The following is a 27,614-nucleotide window of genomic DNA, read 5'->3' as shown; positions in this document are numbered from 1 at the left end:
GCAGTCTTTGATTCTTGAGACCTAAAAATGGCTTTAAATTTTTAAATTAATACTACTATGGAATCTTTTTAGGCATAGTTTCATCTGAGTGAATATGAGTTAAAGTGAGATAACATATGCTTTGAAGGTCCCTCAAACCTGAAGTTAGAAAATGAAACAATTTAATAGGCTTATCAGGAAGTAATATTCTTTATGAAAAGACACAGCTTATAAGTTGTATGACATATCTCCTGTCCAGTACTTTAAGATAATTCTGGAAACAGATGAATTTCTTGTCAACATCCAGGCAAACTCTTCCACATAGACTTTGGATATATCTTGGGTCGGGATCCGAAGCCTCTTCCTCCTCCAATGAAGCTGAATAAAGAAATGGTTGAAGGAATGGGCGGCACACAGAGTGAGCAGTACCAAGAGTTCCGTAAGCAGTGTTACACGGCTTTCCTCCACCTTCGACGGTAAGTTGATTTGCTTAATATAGTGAATTTTGGTAAATTTTATTTTATAGTGCAAAAGAAGGAGTTGTTCAATGTATGCATTCTTTAATAATAATCTATTTCAAAATGACATATGCAAAAATATTTTCTAATATGGATTTGATCTATTTTGATAGGCAGTCTGATATCAAAGGAAAAAACACAAATGTTTTGCTTTCTCAGTAACAATCTTACTGCTAGATTTCACCAAGTAGGAACCTGGCATTACACAAGATTAGGAAGACACAGAGGCTTTCAAGACGGTAGGGTGACATCATTTTAATAAGGTGTGCTTTGATAGTACTAGGATAGAGAAAAGGTTAGGGAACTTAGTGCCAATTCAGATCTAGCTGAAACAAGACAAACAGCCCTGGAGAATTCCATTCACCATCCTGGGTTTTCATCCCATCCTGGTTTTTCATCCTCTGTAGCTGACTCTCATTTCTTTATCAAAGAATAAAGGACTTAATTACTTAGAAGGATATTAGTTCAGTAATTTGTTGTTGTTTTGTTTTAGAGACAGAGTCTCACTTTGTCACCCTCCGTAGAGTGCTGTGGCGTCACACAGCTCACAGCAACCTCCAACTCCTGGGCTTAGGCAATTCTTCTGCCTCAGTCTCCCAAGTACCTGGGACTACAGGTGCCCACCACATTGCCTGGCTATTTTTTGTTGCAGTTTGGCTGGTCGTCATCCACAGGCACTGTATTAAAGGGCTGCAGCATTAGGAAGGTTGAGAACCACTGCTTTAGTGCCTTTATCAACCTCAGTTTGGGGTACATTTCAAGAATACAAGTATGTAGAAGTTTGTTCAATGATTGCAGTAAATGTTACACATGATTTTTGTGGGTTTTTTTTTTTTTTTAATACATCACCAGTCATTCTTGCTGCAAACAATGTTTTTTCCTCTATTTCTTCTTTTTTTCTTCAGTGCCACTAAATTTCTGCTTCCTTCATACTGAGTTCCTTACAACTGAATATTATATATCTTCAGGAAAAAAAGGTCATGTTTGTTAAATTCAGTACAGGTCTCTGACAATTAGTCAAAAACAACAGGGTGATTTGACTCTGATACTATTTTTAACCTTACTATGCAAAATGAATTTTCTTAGTCCAGCAGATAATTCCAGCCCAGGAGACATATTTATTTGCTCTTCCACATGAAAATTTAACCATCAGATAGTGAGTTGCCTGTACATGTGGACACTGTCTTCCTTGTAACCTCAGTTACTATTCCTTTGGTGCTTGGAACATAGACTAGTAAGTGGATGACAGCTTTCACTGTCTGTGTGAGAATTCTCAAATTTTCTGCTTCATGTCTGGGGTAGAACCGTCTTCCTACGTGATGTTAGTGCTTTTGGTCCCAGGAAAATGGCTTTCTGGTGTTAATCAGGTTTCGTCTTTTCTAAAGACTAGGCCCTCATGGTAAACTTAACTTTTCTATCTATCACAAACTCTACTGCATACATCTTAAAAATGGTCACATTATTTTTCCATGGGTTGCAGAATGGTTTAGTTTTACCCCCCAGAAATGCCAAAAGAATAATGAGAAGATCAATGCTCTTTCAGTTTTCTTGGTGATCAAAAGGACTTTCAGAGAAATTAGATAAAGTTCCATTTTCATATCTTGGATTTTTAATTTAAAATAGTCAAACCCTATAGAAAACTAGATAGAACCAGATGGAAATCTCAGTGAGGTAGCAGACAAGATGGTTAGGAATGTTAGCTATAGAAATATCATAGGTGCTCTATCTTATTGAAAGCAGAAAGAAAACAATGTGCTTTACAAACTGTTAATAGATTAGTAGCAATTCAGTAGAATGAGAAAACAGGCAGGCTATTAATGGAGAGCCAGAGTTAACTTTCTCTCACCACAAAGAACAATCACAAAGACATTAATCTATATGATCATATGCTGAGTTTTAATGAAAATTGTTTTCTTTTTATTTTAAAAAATTTCCCTGTATTTCACTTACGATAGTTGGACTCTGATATTTTAACCAAAATTTATTTTTTAATTTTGTATTTTAGAGTATGATTCAGTTGGTTAAAAAAAAAAGATAATTGTCTTTAAGGCAAGAAAATTAACCTGACAATTGAAAACTTGTTTGGAGCTATTACTATTTTATTATTATTAGGGCTTTGTAGATATGACCAAACTATTCTTTTATTAAAAGTTTGTTTTTGCTTAATTTCTTCAACAAGAAACCCCTGAATGATACTATACCATGTAAACAGAGTAGTCCTTTATGGTTACAGTTGTACAGATGTGAAGATTTTCATGTTACAAAGTATGTTGTCATTTCCTATTAAGCAGTAGATATCACACCAGTAATTAATTGGTAAATTTATTTTTGAACTCTCTTGGCAATTGTACTGAAACATTTTAATATTAAGTGTTTAAGGAAAAACATAACTTTCTCCTTACTGATGTTTATGCCGAACACCATACTAAACACTGATAATAAAATGGCCTCCATTTTTTTGATAAAAACCTCCAATACAGAAATTAAGAATTCATTTTAATATATCAAGCAAGGTTCTTTTATACTGTCTGAGAGAATGTTTGCCTAGTTACCACACATCAGTGAATTTGTTGGTTGCACATGTCATTGACTACATTGCTTCCCCTCTTTGAAGTAGTATACTTACTAAGTAAATATTCTTACAGGATTCAACTGGGTATTCGTTGCATGCAAACTAGATGGAATGTAGAAGAAAGAGGCCTCTGAAATACCATAAGAACTTACCTCATGTAGTTAAATGCATTTCTATTTGCAGTATTGAAGTTTTTTACTGAAAAATTATACCATATTTGTATGTAGCTTAATGGTTGGCTAAATGTGAGTGAAGAGAAAGAGTATACTTTCCCTGAACTCTGTATTCAACTGCTGCTTTTTGAAAACCCAAATTATATAACATCCTTTCTCACAGTCTTAGCTTGGACTCAATTTTGCACACTTTCCCACCTTATTATTATTTTAACCTTAACCTCACATTATCTTTTAATATGGTTATGAAGATGTCTTTATGTCTTTACAAAACACCTTTACATTTGTGTTTCTGAGTAAGATATTAAATGACTACCCTTTAATAAATACTTTCTATTTAGTTTCACTTGTTCTGTCTTAAATAGAAAATGCTGATTAATGATAACAGGTGGAGAAGGTTGATATGGTTAAGATGGTAACAGATTATCCACAAAGTATATTGGCATTTAAGCTCTTTATAAAATATTTCATTTTATATTCATTTAATATTTTTCCTTTTGCTATAACAATAGAAACATGGATGGTTAATTTAAACCAGGAGATAATCCAGAAAGCATTAATACTTCCCTTTTAAAAAAGAAATGCTGCATTCTGCTTCCATAAATGTTTTACCATAGATCCTAGTTGTCCATTAGGGCAGTGGTCGTCATCCATTTTGGCACCAGGGGCCAGTTTCATGGAAGACAATTTTTCTGCAGATGAGGTTGGGGGTGAATATAGACAGGAGGCAGAACTCAGGCAGTGATGCCAGCGATGGGGACTGGCTGTAAAAACAAATGAAACCACTCAGCTTGCTTGCCATTCATCTTCCCTGTGCAGCCTGATTCCTAACAAGTCACTTTCTAGAACCTTTTTGGCACTAGGAACTGGTTTTATGGAAGACAGTTTTTTCATGGACCAGGGAAGGGGGTGGTGGGATAGGAGGGGAGCTCGGCCAGTGATTGTCATGCCTAACAAGCCACACACCTGTAGCCATGGCCAGGGGTTTAGGGACAGTTCTGGGCTCCCTCATATTTAATTAGTCTGGAATTAGACCAAGGCATTGACAGATTTTTTTTTTTTTTTATTGTTAAATCATAGCTGTGTACCTTAGTGCAATAAAGGGGTACAATGTACTGGTTTCATATACAATCTGAAATATTCTCATCAAACTGTTCAACGTAGACTTCATGGCATTTTCTTAGGGCATTGACAGATCTAAGAAACTTCCCAGGTGAATCTAATGGGCAGTCAGGTCTGAGAACTTTTAGTGTGTTCTTGTCAGAATTGAGTTTTATATCCTCCCTGTTACCCTGTAGTAGATTCCTAAAGATTCCATGGAAAATGAGAAGAAGGTATGTACCTACATAATCAACAAAGTATGCAAAGTGAATAATGTAGGGTTATTTGAAAGAGCATCTTTTTTTGCATAGCATAGTGCATAATAGCTGGCCATACACTGTTGACACATGTTCCTTATAGCCCTCTCAAGTGAATTATTTTTATTTCCATAAAGAAGGGTTGGTGCCCTTCTTGCTCCCTGCTGCCACCCGAACCATTTCTTTACCTCTCTCCTTAAAGAAGAAAAGCACAGGCACACACAACTCTACTGAAGAGTGCGCAATCACATGTACTACCCACTGGTAACCATTATCTACCTACTTCCCCATCACACTCACTGAAAACTTTTGTTGTCACCTTCCTGTCTGCTCCTGTGGCTTCACCATCTACATGGAAGGTCCAACCATGTATTTGGCCTTACAGGGCCTTGTTCTTCGCATTCAGAGCTAGCTTTTCTGCTCTCTTTAATCAATAATAGCAAAATTTATCCCTTCAGAATTTCAATCCCCAGCTTTCTGTCTCTTGTCAACACTTCGTATTCCTACAGCTCATTTTTAGATGTGTCTTCCTTCCAACAGGTCTTTCACCTCATTGATAGTTCCTTCTACCTTATATAATCAGACTCATATTCTCACTTTGATTCCTTTTTTCCACTGAATTTTATGGCTCCAAACTGTATTCATTCTTACTGCCCTTATCTCTCAACTCTCTCTTAAGCATTTTTATCAAGTCCTACAGCCTCACTTGTTGAAGCCCCAACTCTGATTGCAACTATCTTGCCTTCCTGCTTCAATTGTACAGGGCAACAGCTGTATGTTACTAAAGGCAATCCACACCACTGGTTTTAAATCAGTGGTTCTCAACAGGCCTATATTGTACTTTCTTTTCTCTCTTCCCGCCAGGACACATTTTGCAATGACAGGAAACGTTTTTGATGGTCACAGCTGGGTGAGTGCTGCTGGCACCTGTAAATCCAACAATTACAGTGATTCTCACCACTGGTTTTAAATCAGTGGTTCTCAGTTCAGGCCTGTGTGGCACTTCCTTTTCTCTCTTTCCGCAGGACATTTAGCAGTGACAGGAAACATTTTTGATGGTCACATCTGGGTGAGTGCTGCTGGCACCTAGTGGAGAGACCAGGGATGTTGCTGAATGTCCTACTCCTCCTGTGCTTCCCCACTGTCCTCGCCTCTTTTTCTTTATCAACTTTCTCCAGCAAAGCTTTCCTTTCTACTCTGCTATCGAAACTAATTTTATCAGGATAAACAGTTAGCTATACCAAATCCAGTGGCTACTTGTGCTTCCAGTAGCTTTTGACATAGTTAACCACCCCCTTCTCTCTGAAGACTTTTCTTAGATTTGATGTAACCCACTTCCAAGCTTTCTTTTTTTCCCCCACTGGCCACTGCTGCTGCTTTGCTGATTTCTTCCCTTTTCTTATTTCTACATAATGAACTGTCTAGAGGTTTCATTATCATTATCAAATGTTTAGTTTTGGATCTTTCCACTTTCTCCTTAGCCATTTTCTTCCAGTCTTATGACATTACATACAAGCCAAATGCTGATGGCTGCAAGCTAATACCACCAGCCCTGATACCTCCTCTGAGATGCATCACACAGCTCTACTAAGAATTTAGTAGGTACCTCAGACTCTACATGTCCAAAATGGAATTCTTGATTACCTGCCTAAAATCCTGTTTCTCCTCCATTCAGCCTTTCCTATTTTGGTGAGTAACACTTGTGTCCGTTGTTACTTAGGCTATTCAGTTCCTCTGCCCTCCCCCTCACACACTTCATGGAAACTATCAGCACATACTATATACTTCATCTCCAAAATATAAACCAATAGTCTTCATGTTATTTCTTTTCAACCTGGAAGTCTCTGATATGCTTTCCCCACCTCTGTTCTTACTCACCACAGATGGACAGAGTGAGCTTTTATGCCTGCAAGGTGTATCATTCTGCTCTTTAAACTCACTTGCTTCTTCCTGCATTTAGAATAAACTTACACCTCCTTACAACGGCTCTTTCTATTCCTATCCTTCATCTCTGACCCATTTCCTTTTTTTTTTCTTTTTAAATCCTTTAATCAATCAACTAGACATAAAATTACCATGTTTTTCAGTTTATTATGTGAGTTTTCACTTTCCTTCATGATCAAACTTCATAAACGTAGAGACCTTGTTTGTTCAATACACTGCCGTATTCTTAGTGCCCAGAGCAGTGTATTTATACAGTGAGTACTCAAGTAGATGTTTGTAGGCCAAATGACTGAAATTACTCTATGAGTAGAAATGAAATAATATCTAAGTATACTTTTGTCAATTTCCACAAGGAAATCAGTAGCTTTTTTTGTTTTTTTCCCTAAGAGTATAAGTGAGTTAAGGGCCTGATTTGATTGTAAGACTATATCAAGGTAGAAATTTTCATTATAGGGCGGCGCCTGTGGCTCAAGGAGTAGGGCGCCGGTCCCATATGCCAGAGGTGGCGGGTTCAAACCCAGCCCTGGCCAAAAACCAAAAAAAAAAAAAAAGGAAATTTTCATTATAGTTCTTCTGCTTTTTATGGGTAAAATAAAATTCACAAATGATGATAAAATAGGTCCCCTCAGACCTCTACCAAATATTAAATAGTTTTTAAATAACAGTTTTTTGTTTTTTGTTTTGTAGATAGGTAGATGGCTAGAATTCCTTTACTCATATCCATCCTCAAAGGATAACCTGAATTAATTTTTTTTATTAGTTCATAGTTTCATTAGTTCATAGTTCTAAGAAGGAACTATCTAGAGAATAACTACCTAAGCTGGAAAGTGTTCTGGAACAAGAGGTGGAATGTACCCAGTGTAGACTTATTTAAACCTTTTCACACAAGACTCCACCTTTAAGAATAGTAAACACATTCATTTTCCTTGATTTGGGGAAGAGGAAGAGTTTAGGGTTGAAGATAAACTGCTAGTTCTTATTAGGGACCAGCACACTCCAAAAATGATATTATTTTGATATCTTGCCTGTTTTTAATGTAGTAGAGTACTAGCTATTTTCTTCTTCATTTAGAATTACTTTTACCCAGGTCAGTCACGGTAGTTATTGAAGTCAGGATTGGGATATCAAGAAGATACTCATGGAATGACATTATTTCCCCTTCATTTATTTAGCCATGACACACTAAGGTAGTCTTAAGGCAGTAGATTGTTAAAATACTCATTAAATATAAAGTAGATTCCCCTCAAACCTCTACCAAAAAAGAGTAAATATACTTTCATCCAAAAGATAAAAAGAATGTTGGGATTAGGTGACTGCTTCAAAAGTCTGTACTATGAGACCTAGAAGTGGAGTTATGAAGAACCCTAGAATAAGATATTTTTTCAAGGTTTGCTTTTCATTGAGACAGCTGATGAATAATCTCACATTCTGTTTCCCAGTCTAGTTTTCTAGAAACGTCTTAACATAAACAAGAAATGCAAAATTCTAATTCATTGCTCCTTTTTTCTTTCCTACACCTCTTTAGGTATTCTAATTTGATCTTGAATTTGTTTTCCTTGATGGTTGATGCCAACATTCCAGATATTGCTCTTGAACCAGATAAAACTGTAAAAAAGGTAATTTCCATACATCCTCAGATATCATAGTCTACTTTTCATATATAAAAGGTATTAAATTTTTAATAGTCTATTTCCTCACATCCCAGCGCCTAAACTCCTAAGTAATAAAAATTAAGACAGAGATTTTGTGTAGTTTTCTCACATTTCAAATCTGGAGGTGTCCTGAAAGATTCCTTACATATTCCAAATAGGATTCTTGATTCCTGGCACTCCCAGGCAAAGCATACTAAGGATATAGCGCCATACAGAAGGGAGAGCTACTCTTCATTCTTGCCATCCATACCCTTTGTTACAGGGGTTTCTAACTGTGTCAGAGAGACTTGCTTTTTAACTGATCCTGCAAAGAGAAGAGCAAAGGAAAGTCATCTTGTAGGCGAACAATTATTCACAGCTTTCTTATCTTGCTTTCTAGCAACAGAAGGGAGGAAGGGCAGTGAATTTGAAAGTTTTATCTGAATTAATTTTTGATTTTCTTATTCATTGGTGGGTTATACAGAAAGTACTTTATCTACCCGAAGGTAATATAAGATGATCTTAAATATCACTATGATTATTAATATTGAACTTCAAAGAAAGAAAGTTTAGTTTTGTAACTTGTAAAAGTATAAAATCACTGAAAGGCAGAAGCAGCCTCAGAGATGTGGTTGCTCTGGTGATTAAAAATAATAATTAGCGTCAAAAAGCTCTAAGTTTTACTATAGCTGACTCTGAAGGTTATCAGATACCTCTGTGAATTCAACATGAATGAGACTAGTCTTTTCTAATTTCACATATCTTTGACAAGCAGTTAAGAGAGATTTTAATGTAAATTTTGTATTATTTAACTATTTAAGAAAATTATACTCTTATCAGGAATCCATTTATTCTTTACTGAGCCAGCTGTTTCAATAAAAATTTCTTTTTCCCATCTCCCTTAGTAATAGACTTACTTATCACACTAGTTTTTGGAACATCTTTTTGTCACTATTTTTTATTGGTTGATGAATTTTTTCTTAGTTATAATCTGGCTGTACCAGATTTTCAAAGCTGTTACTTTGTTTGTTTGCCTTTACTGTAGTCAGGGTCTGTTTTGCTCTTTATTTTAAATCCATTTATCTCATACCTGTCATATATTCACTTTTCCGTACCTTTATTCACATTCAAAATCCATTGTCTGGCCCGGGGCCTGTAGCTCAGTGGCTAGGGCACCAGCCACATACACCAGAGCTGATGGGTTCGAATCCAGCCCGGGCCTGCCAAACAACAATGACAACTCCAGCCAAAGAAAGCTGGGCATTGTGGCGGCGCCTGTGGCCCCAGCTACTTGGGAGGCTAAGACAAGAGAATTGCTTAAGCCCAAGAGTTTGAGGTTGCTGTGAGCTGTGATGCCACGGCACTCTACCCAGGGCAACATAGTGAGAGCTATCTCAAGATAAAAGAAATAAAAAGCCATTGTCACTTGTGAAAGTTCTAGCAGTATTTGTCAAACTGAGTCCGATAATTTCTTCTGTCAGGTAAGCTATGTTGTTCTTGTTCTTATTAATAAATCTTTTGTTCCATCTCTTTCTGTTTTAAGAAATCATAATTGTCTTCTGTTATCAGCAATCTTTATAACACTGTCTTTTAAAACATGAAACAATTGGGCGGCGCCTGTGGCTCAAGGGGTAGGGCGCCGGTCCCATATGCCGGAGGTGGCGGGTTCAAACCCAGCCCCTGCCCAAAAAAAAAAAAAAAAAACATGAAACAATTTATTTTATGGAAAAAAAACAAAAAAACAAAAAGCATGTTTATTAGTCAGCTTTTTTTCAGACTAGTCCTCTAGTTGTTTTCTGTAATTTCAACTAAGTGGGCCCTTAAAAAAAAGCATTCATCGGCACTCGACCCAGGGCAATAGCTTGAGGCTCTTTCTCAAAAAAAAAAAAAAAAAAAAAAAGGCATTCATCATATTTTTCCTTCAAAGCCTATTTTATAGAAGGCTTCTTTGCCTTCTGGTATTCCATCAAGAATGTGAAGTAAGCAATTGCTACATAAATTTTACACTGAAGTCATAAATATCGGAAAGTTAACATGGAATAGGCTAAAATTTGTGTTTCATATTGGTTAATTTTTTTTTCAAATTTTTTTATACTTTGATGAAAAATGATTCTGACACTAATTGGAAAATTTTTGTGATGGCCTCATGACTGAGAGCCAAATAGAGAAACAGAGTAGTGCTTTTGAGTCTTCAAAGAAATACAGATTATTCAAGTTATATGAGTAATCATAACAAAGTGCAGTGATAGTTCTACTGTCTTGATAATAGCAAAGTGTTATGCTGTATAACTAAAGCATAGTAATTAGACTAATCATCGGCATTAAACAAGGGGATAAATATTATAATATAAATGTAAATATTTATATGAAATACCATAGAACTTCTATAAGTTTAGGTTATAGAGACTGTAACAAACTGGTCAACATAAGGAACGAGGCCTACTGTACTGATATGTACATGTAGCGCATGTCCAGTCCATGATAATTTAGGTCCACTTAAGGAGGTGGTCAGTGTAGGGAGGTGGTCAACTATGATGGTTCTACTATATTTAAATTATATAAAAACACAGATGCTCATGTAACAAACATCCATTACTCAATGCCCACACTTAACAAATGTTAATGTTTTACCCTATTAACTTTAGATCTTCTCATGTTAATGAATGAAAATGCAGTAATTAGTGTTGAACTGTACTCACTTGTACTCCTCTAATCAAAGGTAATTATTTCTCCTACAGTGTTGTATATATTTCCTGTGAATATTTTTTGTACTTCATTCGTATAACTTTTTTTAGCTATTCATCAAGTACTGTCCCAGTGTTTGTGTTGTAGAAATACACACAACCAACTTCCCTGTGCTCATGGGGCTTGCTTTGTAGTAAGGGAATTAGATAAGAAAGAAGATAAAATAAGTAAAATATACAGCTTATTAGATTTTAGTCAGTGTTATGGAGAAAAAAGTAGAAATTAGCTAACAGTGGTGTTGGAAATTTTAGATCTAATAGCCAAGAAATGCCTCACTAAGAATGTGTGAGTCAGCTCTTTTTGAAAAATTAAAAGGAGATATTTTATAGATATGTGAAATGGAAATTAGACCTCTTGGGCAGCTTCTCTAGAATGCACACTACTAAGTAGAGGAAATTTAAGACATTTGAGATTAAAAACATGTGTATTCCCTATTAAATCAAAAACTTTGCTAAGAAAAGAAAAATTAAAAGTGTATTTTATTTTGCTTCATTTTGTTTCACCTGCCTAAGGCTAGGGTCTGTACTAAATACCTTCTAAAGTTTTTACCAGTTCTAGAAGTTTTTCATCATGGGCACATACAGCAAGTGATGGTTTAATTGGTTGCTGCCCAGCTTCCAGTTGACTTCAAGCTTAATGTAAACTAACTGGTAGATGGCTAATATAAAAACACATAACAGTTATAATCTACAACTTGACATACAATGTCAGTATTAGCCCCACCATATTCTGTGTCATTTCTGTACTTAACTAGTGTTTTATTCCTTAAGATGAATATAGACACGTGACAGATACGGACATGTAAATGCTAGAAGAAAAATGGAAGGAATGTCTAATGCAGTGTTGAAAGGTTTGGAAGGAAAAAAAAAAGATACCAGAGAAACTTAATCAAAAGTAAGATAAGATATAAAAGAACCAATACAAAGAAAGGGGTAAACTTACATGTGTAACTTCTGAAGAGCAAAACTAAATTGAAGAAATACGCTTTAGACAGACATGTTGTTCTAGATGATTTGAGCAACTAATAATGGTGTTGGGAAAATAGGCTCCTCCAAATGTAGTTAATTACTCACTGTTGACATGTTTTAATAACTGGCCAAATGAATGTCTTTCAGAGAAGCTATTTCATTTCCCGTCAATGGTTGGTGGTTGAAAGTGGTTCCAGTATAGTGCAGGATTGCAAGGGGATCTTTAAGACTGAGGGTGGTAATTCTATTTATAAGATGGAGAAAGAGACAATATGAATATTAAGTTGTTTCCCCTGATCTTCTGATATATACCCAACATAGTAAGCATCAGAATACCCCATTTCAAAGACAGAGACACTGATCCAAATAACAATTCTAAAATATTACGGTAAAAATAAAAGCACTGGGAAATAACCAAAAGCAGACATAAGCACAAAGGATGTTGAAAGATGTGAACAGCAGAGGATGTGATTCTCAAGTTTGTAACTTTTCCTTGAAGGTACTTTCCAGATACTTTTGGGTATAAACATATTGATAATGTGTAAAAGATTAGAGTTTTGAGCTGGTGCAATAGCAGGAAATTAGTAAAGAAATTCTGGAAAGGAGAAAGTGAGCCCTCATCTTTCCCAGCTAAATAAAAAATTTTTCCAAGAACCCACAGTCCCAAAAAAGAGGGAAGCAGCAGCATGAAGCTTAAAGAAAAGAGCAGAGTTTTCAACTATGGTCCATCACAGGGAAGACACATTTTGGATTTGATTTTAGCCAAGTTAAGCCTGATAGAATGAATCTTCACAGGAACACAAAAGAATTTAGAGCCTCTATAATATATCGTTCAGAATATCCATTATCTAATTTTAAAAGTTACTAGATATGTGAAGAAACAGAAAAATGTGACACAATGTCAATTAAAAAAAGAAAAACATTCGGTGGAAATATACCCAGGGGTGGTGTAGATCCTGCAACCACCAGGAAAGAACTTTAAAACAACTGTTACAAATGTTCATGGTCTTAAGGGAAAGTAAATGCATAATAAACTGAACAGATGGGAACACCAAAAGAGAAAAACTAGGAAGAAGAAAGAACAAAATGAAAATTCCAGTAGCTAAAATGAAATATTAGCTGGATAAACTTAATAGCAGATTGGATATGGCATTAGAAGGATTCACTAATTTTAAAGATAAATCAATAGGAATTACAAGATCCAAAGAATAAAGACAATGTGGCTTGAAGAAAATGTAGCAAAGTGGGATTAAATTAATATTCTCCTTTACCTTCACAGTCTGCGCAAGAACAGGAAGTATGTCAATCACTGGCAAAAGAAACTAAATCTTGTTACAATATCTCCTGTCCTATGGAGTTTTCCTATATCCTTGCAAAGTACTAGTTAAAGGGGTCTATAATTTTAAAGATTTTTTTCTTCTCCCCTTGTTGACTGATACCTGGGCTAGAATGCAGTAGCATAATTATAGCTCACTGCAGCCTCCAGTGCCTGGGCTCAAGAGATCCTCCTGCTTCAACCTCCTGAGCAGCTGTAGGCTAATTTTTTTTTTTTTTTTTTTTTTTTTTTTTGTGGAGGTAGGGTCTCACCGTGTTGCTCAGGCTGGTCTTGAACTCCTTGCCTCAAGTAATCCTTCCACTTCGGCACACCTAGGATTACAGGTGTGAGCCACTATACCTAGCTGAGAATTTATTTTTTAGTTTATATTAAAGTTTTAACGTGTCCCTACTTTTCTTCATTAAGACTAACAGACTCTTATCCTGTAGGTTCAGGATAAATTCCGTCTAGACCTGTCAGATGAAGAGGCCGTGCATTACATGCAGAGTCTGATTGATGAAAGCGTCCACGCTCTGTTCGCTGCAGTGGTAGAACAGATTCACAAGTTTGCTCAGGTAAGTTCTCTGAGGACAGTACATCTTTCTCACCTTCTCCATGTATCTACTACCCCAGAGTCCACTGAGAGCCACATTTTCCTCCTGCCAAATTGGTATCGTTTCTGTTTTTTGGTTAGCCTGTTTGACATCTTGTTAGCCAGTGGAAGTAAATCATGTTTTATGCATTATTAACTCTAAGGCATCTAGTAAAGACTAAATTTGCAGTTAACATAGGTATTATTGTATTTTGTGGACAGTGGTGATTATAAATTCTTGAGAATGATTTAGGATCTAGCACAGACCTTGACAAATGAGACTCAGATACTTTTTGGGTTTTGGTAGACAGAGAAGTGCTAACATAGTAGTCTAGGAGCTAAGAAAAGCACTTATCTCCATACACTGAAAGGGCTATACATACACTTGTTGTTAACAGTATCTACAAATATGTAAGGCAGCGGTTCTCAACCTGTAGGTCGTGACCCTTTGGGGATCAAATGACTCTTTCACAGGGGTCACCTAAGATCATCCTGCATATCAGATATTTACATTACGATTCATAACAGTAGCAAAATTACAGTTACGAAGTAGCAATGAAAATAATTTATGGTTGGGGGTCACCACAACATCAGGAACTATATTAAAGAAAGGGTTGTGGCATTAGGAAGGTTGAGAACCACTGAGGGAAAACCTTTTCATGCTAGTCTGTGATGGTCAACCGTAGATTTAAAACCTGTTTTATTTATGAATGACATAATGAAGGTGATTGTGAAAATGGTTAGCAAACAAAAATCATAAGTTGATTTCTTCTCGCACATGCTAGCATTCTGTCGTTGTGAACTCCTTCCTGACTTTACACATTCACAATGATCTAAGTGTCTGTTTTAACTTCTCTCTCAGCCAGTATGCAGATGTCACCACGTCTTATTGGCGTCTTTGATCCGTTTTATCCAGTCTTTGTGTTCTTCTTTATAAACTTTATAATACTTTGGATAATTAAAGCTCTTCATTCTTCTTCTTCCTTTTTTTTTTTTTTTTTGAGACAGTCTCACTATGTCACCTTCAGTAGCGTGCTATGGCATCACAGCTTGCTATGGCATCACAGCTCACAGCAACCTCAAACTCTTGGGCTTAAACAATTGTCTTGCCTCAGCCTCCCATGTAGCTGGGACTACAGGCGCCCACCATAACGCCCAGCTATATTTTTGTTGTAGTTGTCGTTGTTTTAGCAGGCCCAGGCTGGGTTTGAACCAGCCAGCTCCGGTGTATGGGGTAGGCGCCATAACCACTGCCCTTCAGGGGCTGAGCCCATTATTCTTTTTCATGTTTAAATCGTTTTCAAGCATTCTAAATATTACAATCAGCAATATTTTTTATAAAATAATGTTTTACCTTGCTGGCTTTTTATAAATTTAAATGTGTACAGGGTTTCACCATTACCTAACAGTGAAGTCTGATCTCGGGCAACTCCAGGCCTTTCAGAAGGTTGTAGTCTCTGCTACTGTCCAAGCTGTTCCCTAATACTCTTTTTCCCTGAATATTTTTTTTTCTTTTTTGTCTTAATGACTGTTTTGCTGCTACCATTTCTTTAGCCCAGAATATCCATCTTCTTAATAATGCATGTTCTGTAGACTTCCGTACGCCAAAATGCAACCTATCCTCCAAGAGTTGTTCTTTTGTTGTTCTTTTTTTTTTTTTTTTTTTCTGAGAGAGAGTCTCACTCATTCACCCTGGTAGAGTGCTGTGGTGTCACAGCTTATAGCAGCCTCAAACTCTTGGGTTTAAGAGATCCTCTTATCTCAACCTCCTTAGTAACTGGGACTACAAGCATCTGCCACAAGGCCTGTTTAGTTTTTCTATTTTTAGTAGAGACAGAGTCTCATTTTACTCAGGCTGAACTTGAACTCCTGACCTCAAGCAGTCCACCCATCTTGGCCTCCCAGAGTGCTAAGATTACAGGCAGCATATGCTGCTTCTGGGCACTCCAAAAACTATTCTTAATGCTACATAGATTCGTCTTTCTCTGAATTCCCACGATACTTTATACATTTATTATGAATTACGCTTATGATTTGGACTCTATTATAGATAATCTGGATAGCCTTGTAACTCATAAAATGTAAACTTCCTAAAGACTAGGCTTTTTACTCACCTAGTAACTGTACAATGCCTTGTATACTTAGAAAAAAATCTAATGAATATAAAGGAATTACAACTTCTAAATTTTAGCATATACTCTTTTTCTGGCATAACAAAAAGTTTCTTTTCCCTGAACATCGACCTTAATCATATTTTTATTACAAGGGCCACTTCAGGGTCTGCTTCATGGGCCATTAATTCTAACCAATCATTTCTCAAAAGCAAATGGTGACTCAAATAGTAGATCAGTGACTTGTCAGAGTTAACCAGCTAGTCAGTCTGGTTCTACACATAGCATAGGAAAGTATTTATAGCTATATGGGGGAAAAAAGTCCAAACAGGACTTTACTTTACTTACTTAACATTATGTGACTAATGAAGAGCAGAACCAAGAATAGAACCCAAGTCTTTTGACTCCTATATCCAGTAGTTTTGAAACCAGTATCTTGCTTATCACTATATTATGTTATGTATCTGTGAATCTTTTCTGGCCACAGCCCACACAATCCTGTTATCATCTGTCTCTCTCTCTATATATACACCTTATTTTTCCTTTTTAAGCTCAACTAGTTACAATGTGCTTGAGGTCAGAAACTCTTAATCTCTCTGTCTTTGCATTTCTATAATAGGGGATTTACCTATTATAGTTGGTCTTTTTTTTTTTTTTTTAATCTTGCTCCATTCCTATCTGTAAGTGTATGAATTTTTGGCCTTCATGGATTTTCCTCATCCTTATTCTATACTTGCAGATTCTGTTTTTCTCCCTTCTTTCCTCAGCAATTACAATATGTAATGGAGCTAAAAAAAAAAAAACCCAGACTTGGAATTCGTGCTTCTGCCCTCACACCTTATTTCAGATATTTATAGCTATATAAGCAACCCCAAAATCATTAGCTTAAAAAACAATAATGATTTATTATTTCTTAAGATTTGTAAATCAGGACTGTGGCCAGAGCCCAGCTACAATTGTTTCCTGTAATGTTAGTTGGGTTCACTCATTCATCTGTATTCAGCTGGTGGTTGGATTTTTGTAGAAGGTCCAACAAAGCTTCCCTCACAGTTCTGTCAGTTTAGTTCTCCTTTGCATGGACTGTCTCTCTTTTCTCAGTTTAGTTCTCCTTTGCATGGACTGTCTTTCTTTTCTCACCCTTTAGGACTGCAGCCTGAGCTGGTGCTAGGCAGCATGGTCACTGATTTCCTGAGAGTATGTGAAAGCAGAAGCAGCAGCCATCCTAAAATAAGTCCCGAGGACAGCCCAAATTCATAGGGAGAAGAAATAGATTCTACCTCTTGATGGAAGGAAAGGGTTACATATGCATGAAGAAAAGAATTAAGTGTGGCATGCTTTAAGGTTTAGCTGGCACTCAACCTAATATGCTGCTGCTTAAATTTGGAGCCTTCAAGTTCTCTAAAATGAACAAGTGGCATACTTTATTTAAGTAGTCTCATTTTGAAATTCTATTGTTAATTTGCATGAGATGCCCATTTTGCTAGTGGATCTAGCAGTAGGACTGTTTTTCTTAAAACAGTGTATGTATTAAAGATGGAAGAGAGAAAGAGCCTGAAGGGGAGGGAATCTACAGCCTTCTAATTTCAAGATGGTTCTTTTTTAAGCATCAAAGGAGGCAAGAAAAACTTCATCTTTCTCTGCTACGCCCCTTTCAATAAAAGGATTTGTTCTATAAAATTTGGACTCAGTCAAAAGGCTGCATTTAAGGTCATGTCACGCCCATCCTGAGGCGTGGACCTTGGTTTACCAAAGTCTCTGGGCCTCATCTATCTTTAGTGCATCTATAAAATGACTGATATTGAAGTAAAACTAACATCCTTTTTTGACATAGATCTAATCTCTGAGATGCAGAAAGCTTAATTGCTTATCATGAAGTTAATATTGACTCACAAGGTTTAGTAGATGAAATTTGCCTCCCCCCAGATTTGCCTCCCTCCTTCGTAGGGATGGTTAAATTGTGAAAGTTGTGGAGAACTCTTTTGAGTTATTGGTGTATACCTTCTGTTCATAGAGAAAATATGAATACGGAAGGGATGAAATGAATTGATAATAGAGATGGGCATACTCTCAATTTAGACATTGAAGAGATCATTTTATAAACATTAACAGACGATTATAATTCTTGGAAAGAAATATTGTCTGTTTCTTAGGTTCCTATTTTCTAGTTCTTCATTGAAATAGTAGGTAAGATATAGAAATCCTGGATAGCTAATTAATATTATTTTCGCTTTTGTTGTTACAAGCTCTTTTGGACTAGGATAGTTTCATGATAACAAGATAGTGTAGAAAGGCAAGGTTATAGAACATATAATAAGAGATGAGAACAAATATCTGAATGATTCCAGTAATGTAAAGATTATTATCATCTTAGACTGGTAAAAGTGGAAGTTTAATGCAGCATTAGAATATCTGTGTGTCGGGCGGCGCCTGTGGCTCAGTCGGTGAGGCGCCGGCCCCATATACCGAGGGTGGCGGGTTCAAACCCGGCCCCGGCCAAACTGCAACCAAAAAATAGCCAGGCGTTGTGGCGGGCGCCTGTAGTCCCAGCTACTCAGGAGGCTGGGGCAAGAGAATCGCTTAAGCCCAGGAGTTGGAGGTTGCTGTGAGCTGTGTGATGCCATGGCACTCTACCGAGGGCCATAAAGTGAGACTCTGTCTCTACAAAAAAAAAAAAAAAAAAGAATATCTGTGTAGATAACGTTTTTAGATCATATCTCCCCTCTCCATTTTATAATAAGCACAGTGACTGAAACAATAAAAGCATCGTTATTTATTTGGCATTTTATTCATATAGTGCTTCCCCATCTTTTAATACATAATCCTTACTCTAAGCATACACGTGTGTTTTGGTATTTTGTGTTATCCCTATTTTATAGATGAAAAATATTAACCATACAAAAAGTTATTTCTTAGCTTATCAAATTCAGGTTCTCTTTCCTAGAATCCCAAATTCCATATGCTAAAAGACAAACTTGAAAATTTTCATGCTGTTCTTTGGGTCTGCTAAAATATGTCATCTGTACTCTTACTATCCTCCATTTGAAAAAATTATTAAAATAAGAGTTAACTAAGGATATTTAATTTTATTGGAACTTGCTCAGGTATTGAATTTTATCTGGGATACTTAAAAAGTCTTAGCTTCATATAAGTCTTTTCAAATTACAAAATTATAGAAGCATAGCTCTTGTCTCTGGGGAAGCTAATTTTCCTTTTAAACTCACATTTCTGTGTATATTGTTCAGGTATTGATACTAATAAATCACACAGGCACTCAGATGCTAATGACTAACATCCATTTTTTTGTCACTCATAGCATTTATTATAATGACACAATATTGCTAATTGATTTAAGGTAATTTTAGTGCATTTGCATTAATTATTATGGGTTGTAGGACCAAGTTTTTTAAAGAAAATGAGAGTTAGATACACACTAACAAAAACTATAGTTATTTCAGCAGAAAAGAAATTAAATTCCAAAAGGAGACTAAGAATTGCTAGATACAACTATTATGTCAAGATGCTAACAAGGCTTGTTTTCTTTCATCATGAAATTCCTAAGGAAGGGTAGAGAGTTAACACTGCGCTATTTGTTGCCTAGCACCCATTAGTGGTGCAAATTTTCCTCTGAAAAACACATTTCTTTAGATCATTGTCTTTGAAATTGCATCATTGTAATTCTTCTCTCTGCTGAAATGATCTTTAAAGGACTTTCTAGCCTTGTCTACACAGGCAAGGTAAAGGTTCACATAGTTTGGGTTATATAGGCCTTTCAGGGGTAGTCTGTCTCACTGCAGTCCTTTTCCTGTTTGCCCCTCTGTTTATTTATTGATAGTAAAAGTCTAGAGAAAAGGATGTGATTTCCATTAGTCTTAATACACATTAAATCTCATTAATTGAATTTTGGCAGATTAACTAGAACTAGAAATACCTTTTTTGCAGACTTTTAAAAAGTAAGACTAGATTGGGTTCAGGACCTTTACCTAAGATCCAGTTCCAGGTACTAGGAACAAATCATGCCGTCCATCTTTTTAGCAAGAATCCTTACTTAGTACCTGTGATGTTCAAGCAGGTAATCATAGGTCAAAAGGGCACATGAATCTGTAGTGACATATTCTTAAAGACCATGTGCCTTTAACCTAGGGCTTTTCTTGGGTAATTTGATTTGTTCATCTTCCTGTTCTGCCTTATGTACTGACTTTAGCACCTGAGCCCAGAATAGGGTGATTCACTGTCACTACTGTACTCTCTCATCTTCGTGACAAGACAATATTCTAGGTCAGTGAATGACTCCCTTGGTGTTCAGAATTGGGGAACTAAAGCCATGTGAGCGCATTTCTCCATTTATTTATTTATTTTGTTTGTTTGTTTGTTTGTTGGGTTTTATTTTATGTTTTTCTTTTCCTAGGTAATGAACACACATTGTGTCCAGACTGTGCATAACCTTAGTTGTATTAGGTTGATGTGCTTAATCACATAAACCTTTGACAGTCAAGAAGTCAGTACCCGTGCTAGTATTAACACTTCTATTTGATATCGGTTATATGAAAGTCAATATTTTATGGGTCAGTGCAATTTTGTTTTTGTTTTTAAGCCTTTGTAACAGTAGTAAATGTATTAATAACAATGGTAGATGTTTAGATGTACTTACGGACCCTACTCCATATAGTCTTAAGTATACCATAATGTATGTCTGTTGAACTTTATTTGATGTTTGAACTTTTATGTTGCCTTAACAAAGCTAGCTCTGTTTAAGGGCCATACATCAGGTAATAACCATTGTGGGAAAGGAAAATTACTAGACACTAGATTTTTTTTCTTTACTTTTTTCTTTATTAATTTTATTTAAAGTCTTCATAACCATACCAGTAGTAGTATTTTGAGTACTACTTGTAAGAGAACAGATAAGTAAAAAATAAATTATACCTTAAATTTATAATGAGAATATACCCTCTCCTAATAAACACATAATTGGCCTTAATAGTCAAAATGTTGATAAACCCCCCCAGTTCACAAGTTAATTATTTTCTGCTGCAAATATTAAGTTGACCTTTAGCCTTTAGCTGCACCACAGATATGTAAATATGTAGATACAATAGAACTAAACTGTTGTAGATTTAATGCATTACTAGTACTCATATGTTAAATCTAAGTACAGATCTATGTGTGTCTTTTTATAATGTTATTCATACTACCCTGATTTTTTTCTTTTAGTGACCATTTTTGCCTCCTCCTCTATATGTTTTTAAACACATATATATGTATATAAATATATATACATATATTCAAATTATATGTATATAATTTGTCTTTGCAAATTGAACATCTTTTCCTTTTCATGATCCCTCTTTCAAGTTAGACTGGAAAACATGGAATGTTTTGTAGTTTTAAGTCTCGTTTACTTACGTGCCTTACTTTTCCATACAGTTTTCTCATATGGTTGAAAACTACATAGCCTTGAATACTCATACAGGGGTGTCCAACTTGCAGCTTGAGGGTGCATGCTAATTTTGTGAGCCCTTTATTTGATTATCTGTGGTGTTGGATAGCATGAAAAGTATGTACGTAGTTTTGGGGTGTTTTTGCAAATCAGCTTTCTTTAGTGTTTGTGTATTTAGCGTGTGGCCCAGGCACCTCTTATTCAAGCAGTGTATAGCAGAGAAATAAAAAGGTAGGATACCCCTGCATAGATAGGTACAGAGCCAAAAAGGTAATGTTGCTCAGTTTGACTAATTCAGGCAGTCTCCCTTTATATTTTGTGGCCCTTATTTTGCCACTTTGAACAGCGTTGACTATTTGTATAATAACTAAAATTTGTTTGGAACATTAGGTTTCATCCTATTTTATAAATGCAAAATGATGTTTAAAAATAAGAGAATAGTGCGTTATTTCTGGATTTCTCTCATATGGGCTTCATTTTACCCTTAAGAATGAAGAATAGCAGTGTAAAATACTTCATTGAACAAAACAAAAAATGGAATTATGTGATCAAATAGAAATAATTCTTCTCTAAAACCATTTTTTTTTGTAATTTAGTAAATAATTTTCTAAAGAGCTAGGCGATTCTTCTATGAGTAGCTTAAATAATATAACACCATAATTTGTAAGTAGTCCAAAATTATTTCCTACCACTTTTTGTGTCCCAGATTTAGTTCTAATTTGTTTAGATTGTTCTGGGAGGAATGACAACAACAATGGCAATGAAACAACAATGATAACAGACTATTGAACATTTAAATGTACTAGGAATTAAGGAAAGTGCTTTCTTGGCATCACCTCGTTTAATTCTCACACTTGTGAAGTATGGTTTTGTTTTATAGATGAAAAAACTAAGGCTGATCTGTGACAAAGCTCAGATTCAAACCCAACTCCTGGTTTGTAAAAATAGACACTAGTTACTAAATAACTTCTATGTATGCTTCTAAGCTTCAGTTTATTAGGCATGAATAGTTTTTGTTGTGAATAGTGAGTTCTTAAAAATTTACTTGTAAATTTAGAAAATGATTCTTTAAGGGTTTTGGGGGTTTTTTTTTGCAGTTTCGGCCGGGGCTGGGCTTGAACCCGCCACCCCGGGTCTATGAGGCCGGCGCCCTATTCCTTGAGCCACAGGTGCCGTGCGATTCTTTAAGTTTTATTTCCTTAATCTTTTAACCATTAAAGGAAAAATAAAATCAGCTGGGCAAATAGCCACGAGTGTATGATATATAAAAAGAGTCACTGCGAACAGTTAACCCAAGATAAACAGGATAAATATGGGATAACATTTATTTTGCACATCGGCCAAAACTAGCCTTGAATTTCATTTACCCACCTGTGCTGTCTGGTTGAACTGCAGTTATAATTGCTACACAGCTACCCATTAAAACCTGTGATACTTTAAAAAGCAAATATTATAATACAGTCACTTGCTGTATGACAAATGTTTTCAGGTCTTAAGATTAATTATTGTAATAGCAGCCAGTCAACAAAATGCCCTGTAATTTTCAGCTATAATGCCCTGCAGTTTAATTCTCAATCATACACATTTAATTTCCTATCTTCTCTAAAGAAGGATATTAGATATTTGAATATCATCGTTGGTAAGGTTTACTTGTGTTTGTCTTATTTACTTATTTATTTTTTGGCTGGGGTTGGGTTTGAACCTGCCACCTCCGGTATATGGGGCCGGCGCCTTACTCATTTGAGCCACGGGAGCCGCCCTGTGTTTGTTTTATTAACTGCTTGTAGAAAGATAGTTTTATACTAACTGTTGATTTTTTTCTCCTATCAAACTTTTTAACAAAAACTCCTCATATGTACAAGGAGTTAAATATTTTAGTACTGGCTCTGCTATACAGTAGACACAGACATTGTGAGGTATACATGTAATGGATCATTACAAAAGTATTGAGATACACAAAAATCAAGAAGCATAAAATATGGACAAACAAATGAAGCCCACCCAGCAACACCGATAAGCTGAGCAAGTTGAAACTTGCACAGATGAATCAGAAAGGACACTGTTGACTATGTTTTTTGGAAGTGAAATAATGGACCAAAGCTTTCTTAGTTTACAGGCTGTCTCAAAGCTTTCTTAGTTTACAGGCATATGTAGAAGATAATTAAAGGTTCTATTCCAGACTACTGCAATAAAGCGGGTCATAGGACTTTTACTTGAATAATTGGAGGTCATTGTAGGTTTCTTAATTGGCCTGATTTCAACAATATTGTGTCTTAGGGCATAGGGAGGCCCAAGGAGAGGAAGAGAGATGGGGAAATGGCTGGTCAGGGAAGCTGTCAGAACACACACTGCATCGATTAAATTTGCCATCTTCTGTGAACGAGGTTTGTGGCACGTCTAAACAATTGGAATAGTAACATCAAAATCACTGATCACAGATAATCGTGACAGATACGATAATAATAAAAAGGTTTGAAATACTGCAATACTTACCAAGTATGACACACAAAGTGAGCACCTGCTATTGGAAAAATGGTGCCAATAGACTCACTCAAGGCAGGGTTGCTACACACCTTCAGTTTATAAAAAAGTGCAGTATCTGCAAAATACAGTGAAGTGAAACATGATAAAACAAGGTTTGCCTGTAACTAAAGACCATCTGTTCAGTAGCAGCATTTTTTTTTCACACATACAAACATACATAAATACACACAAGTTTTTAATTGCTTCCCATTTAATTCTAGGCTATTTAGACATCCTAGTATATCAGTATGGACCCTTCACAATGTGGTTTTTACCTGCATTTTCAACCTTCATCATCTTCCAACAGCCTTCAAAAAAGAACCTACTTTGTAGATCTGATGATAATTCCTCACAGCCAGTATCCCTCTCCCCCATACAAGTAATATCCCTGTGCTCCTTGCCTGGGATGAGTTCCCTACCCATTTGCCAAAATTGTAAGTGTGTGCATGTATGTGTGTTATGACTCTGTGTATACTAATTTAGTCCTCATACAGTTTAAGTATCTTTGAGACCTCCAACAGAACTGGAACCACTTTCTAGCACGTACTAGGCACCAAGTAAATGGATGATGTTTTATATGAATGCCAATGTCCATTTCCTCAAGAAGTTTATTTTTATTTTCTCTGATATTACCTTTAATAAAAATACCTGAATTGCTTCTTAAAGTGTAAAGTATTTTTACACTATTTTTATTAGGATTGAAAATAAATCTTGCCGTATTCTTTCTAGAATTGTTGATTTAAATCACATCAGATTAGAAGCAGTCAGCATGCTGGCAGTTTTCACGTTTCTTCATGTACACATATATCTACACATACTCAGACATACTTGTCAACAAAATTTATTTCCTTCACTTTTTCTCTGAGAGTCATAATGAGGTGAAGTTCATAGAAAGTTAGTTTTGTTACCCATGAACAGCGTTCATAATTCCTTGAAGATAATATAAGCATGAATCTTATTAAACAAAAAGGGCACATGAGGTATGGATGACTCAATGTATATTCACCCAAAGGAAGAAATCTTTGTTTCTTTTATTTCTACTGTCTGTGTCAGTATTCAACACTGTTGACTGTGTTGATCCCAAAATAGCTCTTCAGTGGGCCTCTCTTGTTCTTTTAGGACTACTTCCTTTGATTTGATTTCCAGACCATTTCTGGAATGACGTGGGTACACTCTGTGGAATAAGCTACAGGGTTTTTTTTGTTTTTTTAATTAAATCATAGCTGTGTACATTAATGCGATCATGGGGCACCATACACTGGTTTATAGACCATTTGACATATTTGCATCACACTGGTTAACATAGCCTTCCTGGCATTTTCTTAGTTATTGTGTTAAGACATTTATATTCTACATTTACTAAGTTTCACGTGTACCCTTGAAAGATGCACCGTAAGTGTAATCCCACCAATCACCCTCCCTCCGCCCATCCTCCCCTCCCTCCTCTCCCTCTCCCCCTTCCCCATATTCTTAGGTTATAACTGGGTTATAGCTTTCATATGAAAGCCATAAATTAGTTTTATAGTAGGACTGAGTACATTGGATACTTTTTCTTCCATTCTTGAGATACTTTACTAAGAAGAATATGTTCCAGCTCCATCCATGTAAACATGAAAGAGGTAAAGTCTCCATCTTTCTTTAAGGCTGCATAGTATTCCATGGTGTACATATACCACAATTTATTAATCCATTTGTGGATCGATGGGCACTTGGGCTTTTTCCATGAAGCTGTAGGTTTTCACAGCCTCTCTAAAAAATGTGGAATTAAGCATGCTACTTATAATATTAATCTTCTAATAACTATGGAATTCAGTAGAAATTTTGCCTTTCACGTGCTGATGTTTTTTTTGCTTACCACATAATAATTGTGTTATGCTTGAGTCAGCAAACACCCTGTCCCCTAAATATTTTCTCATATAAACTGATTTTTAAGGCATATTGTAGTTAATTGCAGCCCCCTGATGGCATCTAGCACAGTAATTCCTTCACTTTTTAATAGAAATAATAGAAGTCTTTTAAAACTGTAGACTCTATTGTTTATCTTTCCTTGTGAACAGTGAAGTAAATTGTTTTCTGTTTATTTGTTTTTACTTTTTGTAGTACTGGAGAAAATGAAATTGAGATTATTCCATCAAGATCTTTGGCTCAATAACAAAACTACTTTAGAAGCAACCTGTGTATTATGAAGACTTCAGAGTACCCAGCAGGGAAGGGAAAAGTTAACCTTCAAGATAACATTATTTTCTGAATGTTACATGGTCCCTGAATTCCATTTCTTTAGATGTCATTGCTTAAATATTATCTTAAAGGGTTTGTTTTGAGATACTTTATATATTTATTTTCAAATGTATTCATTGTTAATAAGGTAAGAAGTAAGAAGTTTATTCCAGGATTATGTACATATCATGGGAATTTTAAAGGAATTATATGTTGAAATAGTACAGCATTTCAGGCTTTGAGTTTAAAATGTCATTTTTTCCCACTTTACCTCAGTACAGCAGTTACATGAATTTGGATTAATTATCTCAGTTTGGATGAGTTTTTTGTTTGTTTTCTTCTCCCTCCTTCTTTCTCTTACAAGTCCCTGCCCCACTTTTGTTTGTTATTTGTTTTTGCCTAGTTTACACATTTAAAGTTTTACTTAAATTTTTTACGTGGTCTGGCTCATTCTTTTACAATTCAGGAATTGTTCCTATTTTGAAAAAAAAAAAAACATTTTCTCCTATATTGTTTTAATGAAGACTATGGTTTACAGTTATCCTAGGTTGTTAGTAAGTAGAATATGAAAATGTAGCTATCTGATATGAACAAAATTTCTCAAAAGGAATTTGGAGGACAGAGACTTTATTCTAGTGAACAGTTTGCAAACCAGGTAGACATAGCCTTTGGTGTAAAATTAAGGTGTCTTCCAGGGAATAAAGGGAGGTTTTGGCTTTTATAGAGAAAATCCCCACCCAAGGTTCCCAATAAAGTTCATGTATGCAAATGGAAATGTCAAAATTATTAGTTCTGACTGGTTGACACAGCTGAGTTTTGATTGGTTGAGGAGGCCACACATATTGGTTAGTTCAGGTTATGAGAAGTCTCAAAGTTAGGCAAACATACAAGTGGTGATTGTAGTTAGCAAATGGCCATTTGGCTCTATTTTTAATTGAGGCCCAGTCAGCCACTTGGGGAATTGGCTGTTTGAGGTTCACACTGGCTAACTGGCCAAAAGGTAATATGCCCACAGATGTTAGTATTGAACATAAAATATTTATACATATTCGTGTAAGATGATATAAATTCTTCTTAACAGTAAATTATTTTTTGATGCAAACTTGGTTTTCAAAAACACGTTTGAAATAGCTCACTTAGATCTATTAATGTAGATTTTTCTTAATTACATTCTTTCTGATCAAAGGGAACTATTTTTTTGCCTTTAAGACTAGAAGTCCTACTAGTCTATCTAGTTTTTTTTGCCTATGGAACTTTGGGAGAAAGGAACATAATGCGATGAGGTGAGCAACACAATATAATATTTGCAGGTTAGGCTCGGTGCCCGTAGCTCAGTGATTAGGGCGCTAGCCAAATACACCAGGGCTGGCGGGTTCCATACTGGCCCGGGTCTGCTAAACAACAACAACTACAACAACAAAAAAAGCCCAGCATTGTGGCGGACACCTGTAGTCCCAGCTACTTGGGAGCCTGAGATAAGAGAATCCCTTAAATCCAGGAGTTTGAGGTTGCTGTTGCCCTGTGATGCCTC

General features: G+C 35.9%; 1 protein-coding gene across 5 annotated transcripts in view; it reads left to right on the top strand.

Annotated features, from left to right (window-relative positions):
* LOC128571599 (phosphatidylinositol 3-kinase catalytic subunit type 3) overlaps window positions 1-26,245 on the top strand; it is a 189,703-nt gene extending 163,458 nt beyond the window's left edge. For 4 of the 5 annotated variants that reach the window (XM_053571132.1, XM_053571131.1, XM_053571134.1 and 1 more), the window contains 4 exons: window positions 287-455; window positions 8,070-8,160; window positions 13,653-13,778; window positions 25,967-26,245. In XM_053571132.1, the coding sequence (XP_053427107.1) occupies window positions 287-455; window positions 8,070-8,160; window positions 13,653-13,778; window positions 25,967-25,981 (401 nt within the window). In that variant the 3' untranslated portion in view covers window positions 25,982-26,245. Of the gene's footprint in view, window positions 1-286; window positions 456-6,095; window positions 6,290-8,069; window positions 8,161-13,652; window positions 13,779-25,966 lie in introns of those variants that run through there. The other variant, XR_008375934.1, reaches the window with a different exon arrangement.
* The last annotated feature ends 1,369 nt before the right edge of the window (window positions 26,246-27,614 follow it).

This window comes from Nycticebus coucang, chromosome 19, assembly GCF_027406575.1.
Source record: "Nycticebus coucang isolate mNycCou1 chromosome 19, mNycCou1.pri, whole genome shotgun sequence".
In the NCBI taxonomy this organism is placed as follows: domain Eukaryota; kingdom Metazoa; phylum Chordata; class Mammalia; order Primates; family Lorisidae; genus Nycticebus; species Nycticebus coucang.
Note: the sequence above shows the minus strand (reverse complement) of the source record. Positions and strands in the feature narration are given on the sequence as shown.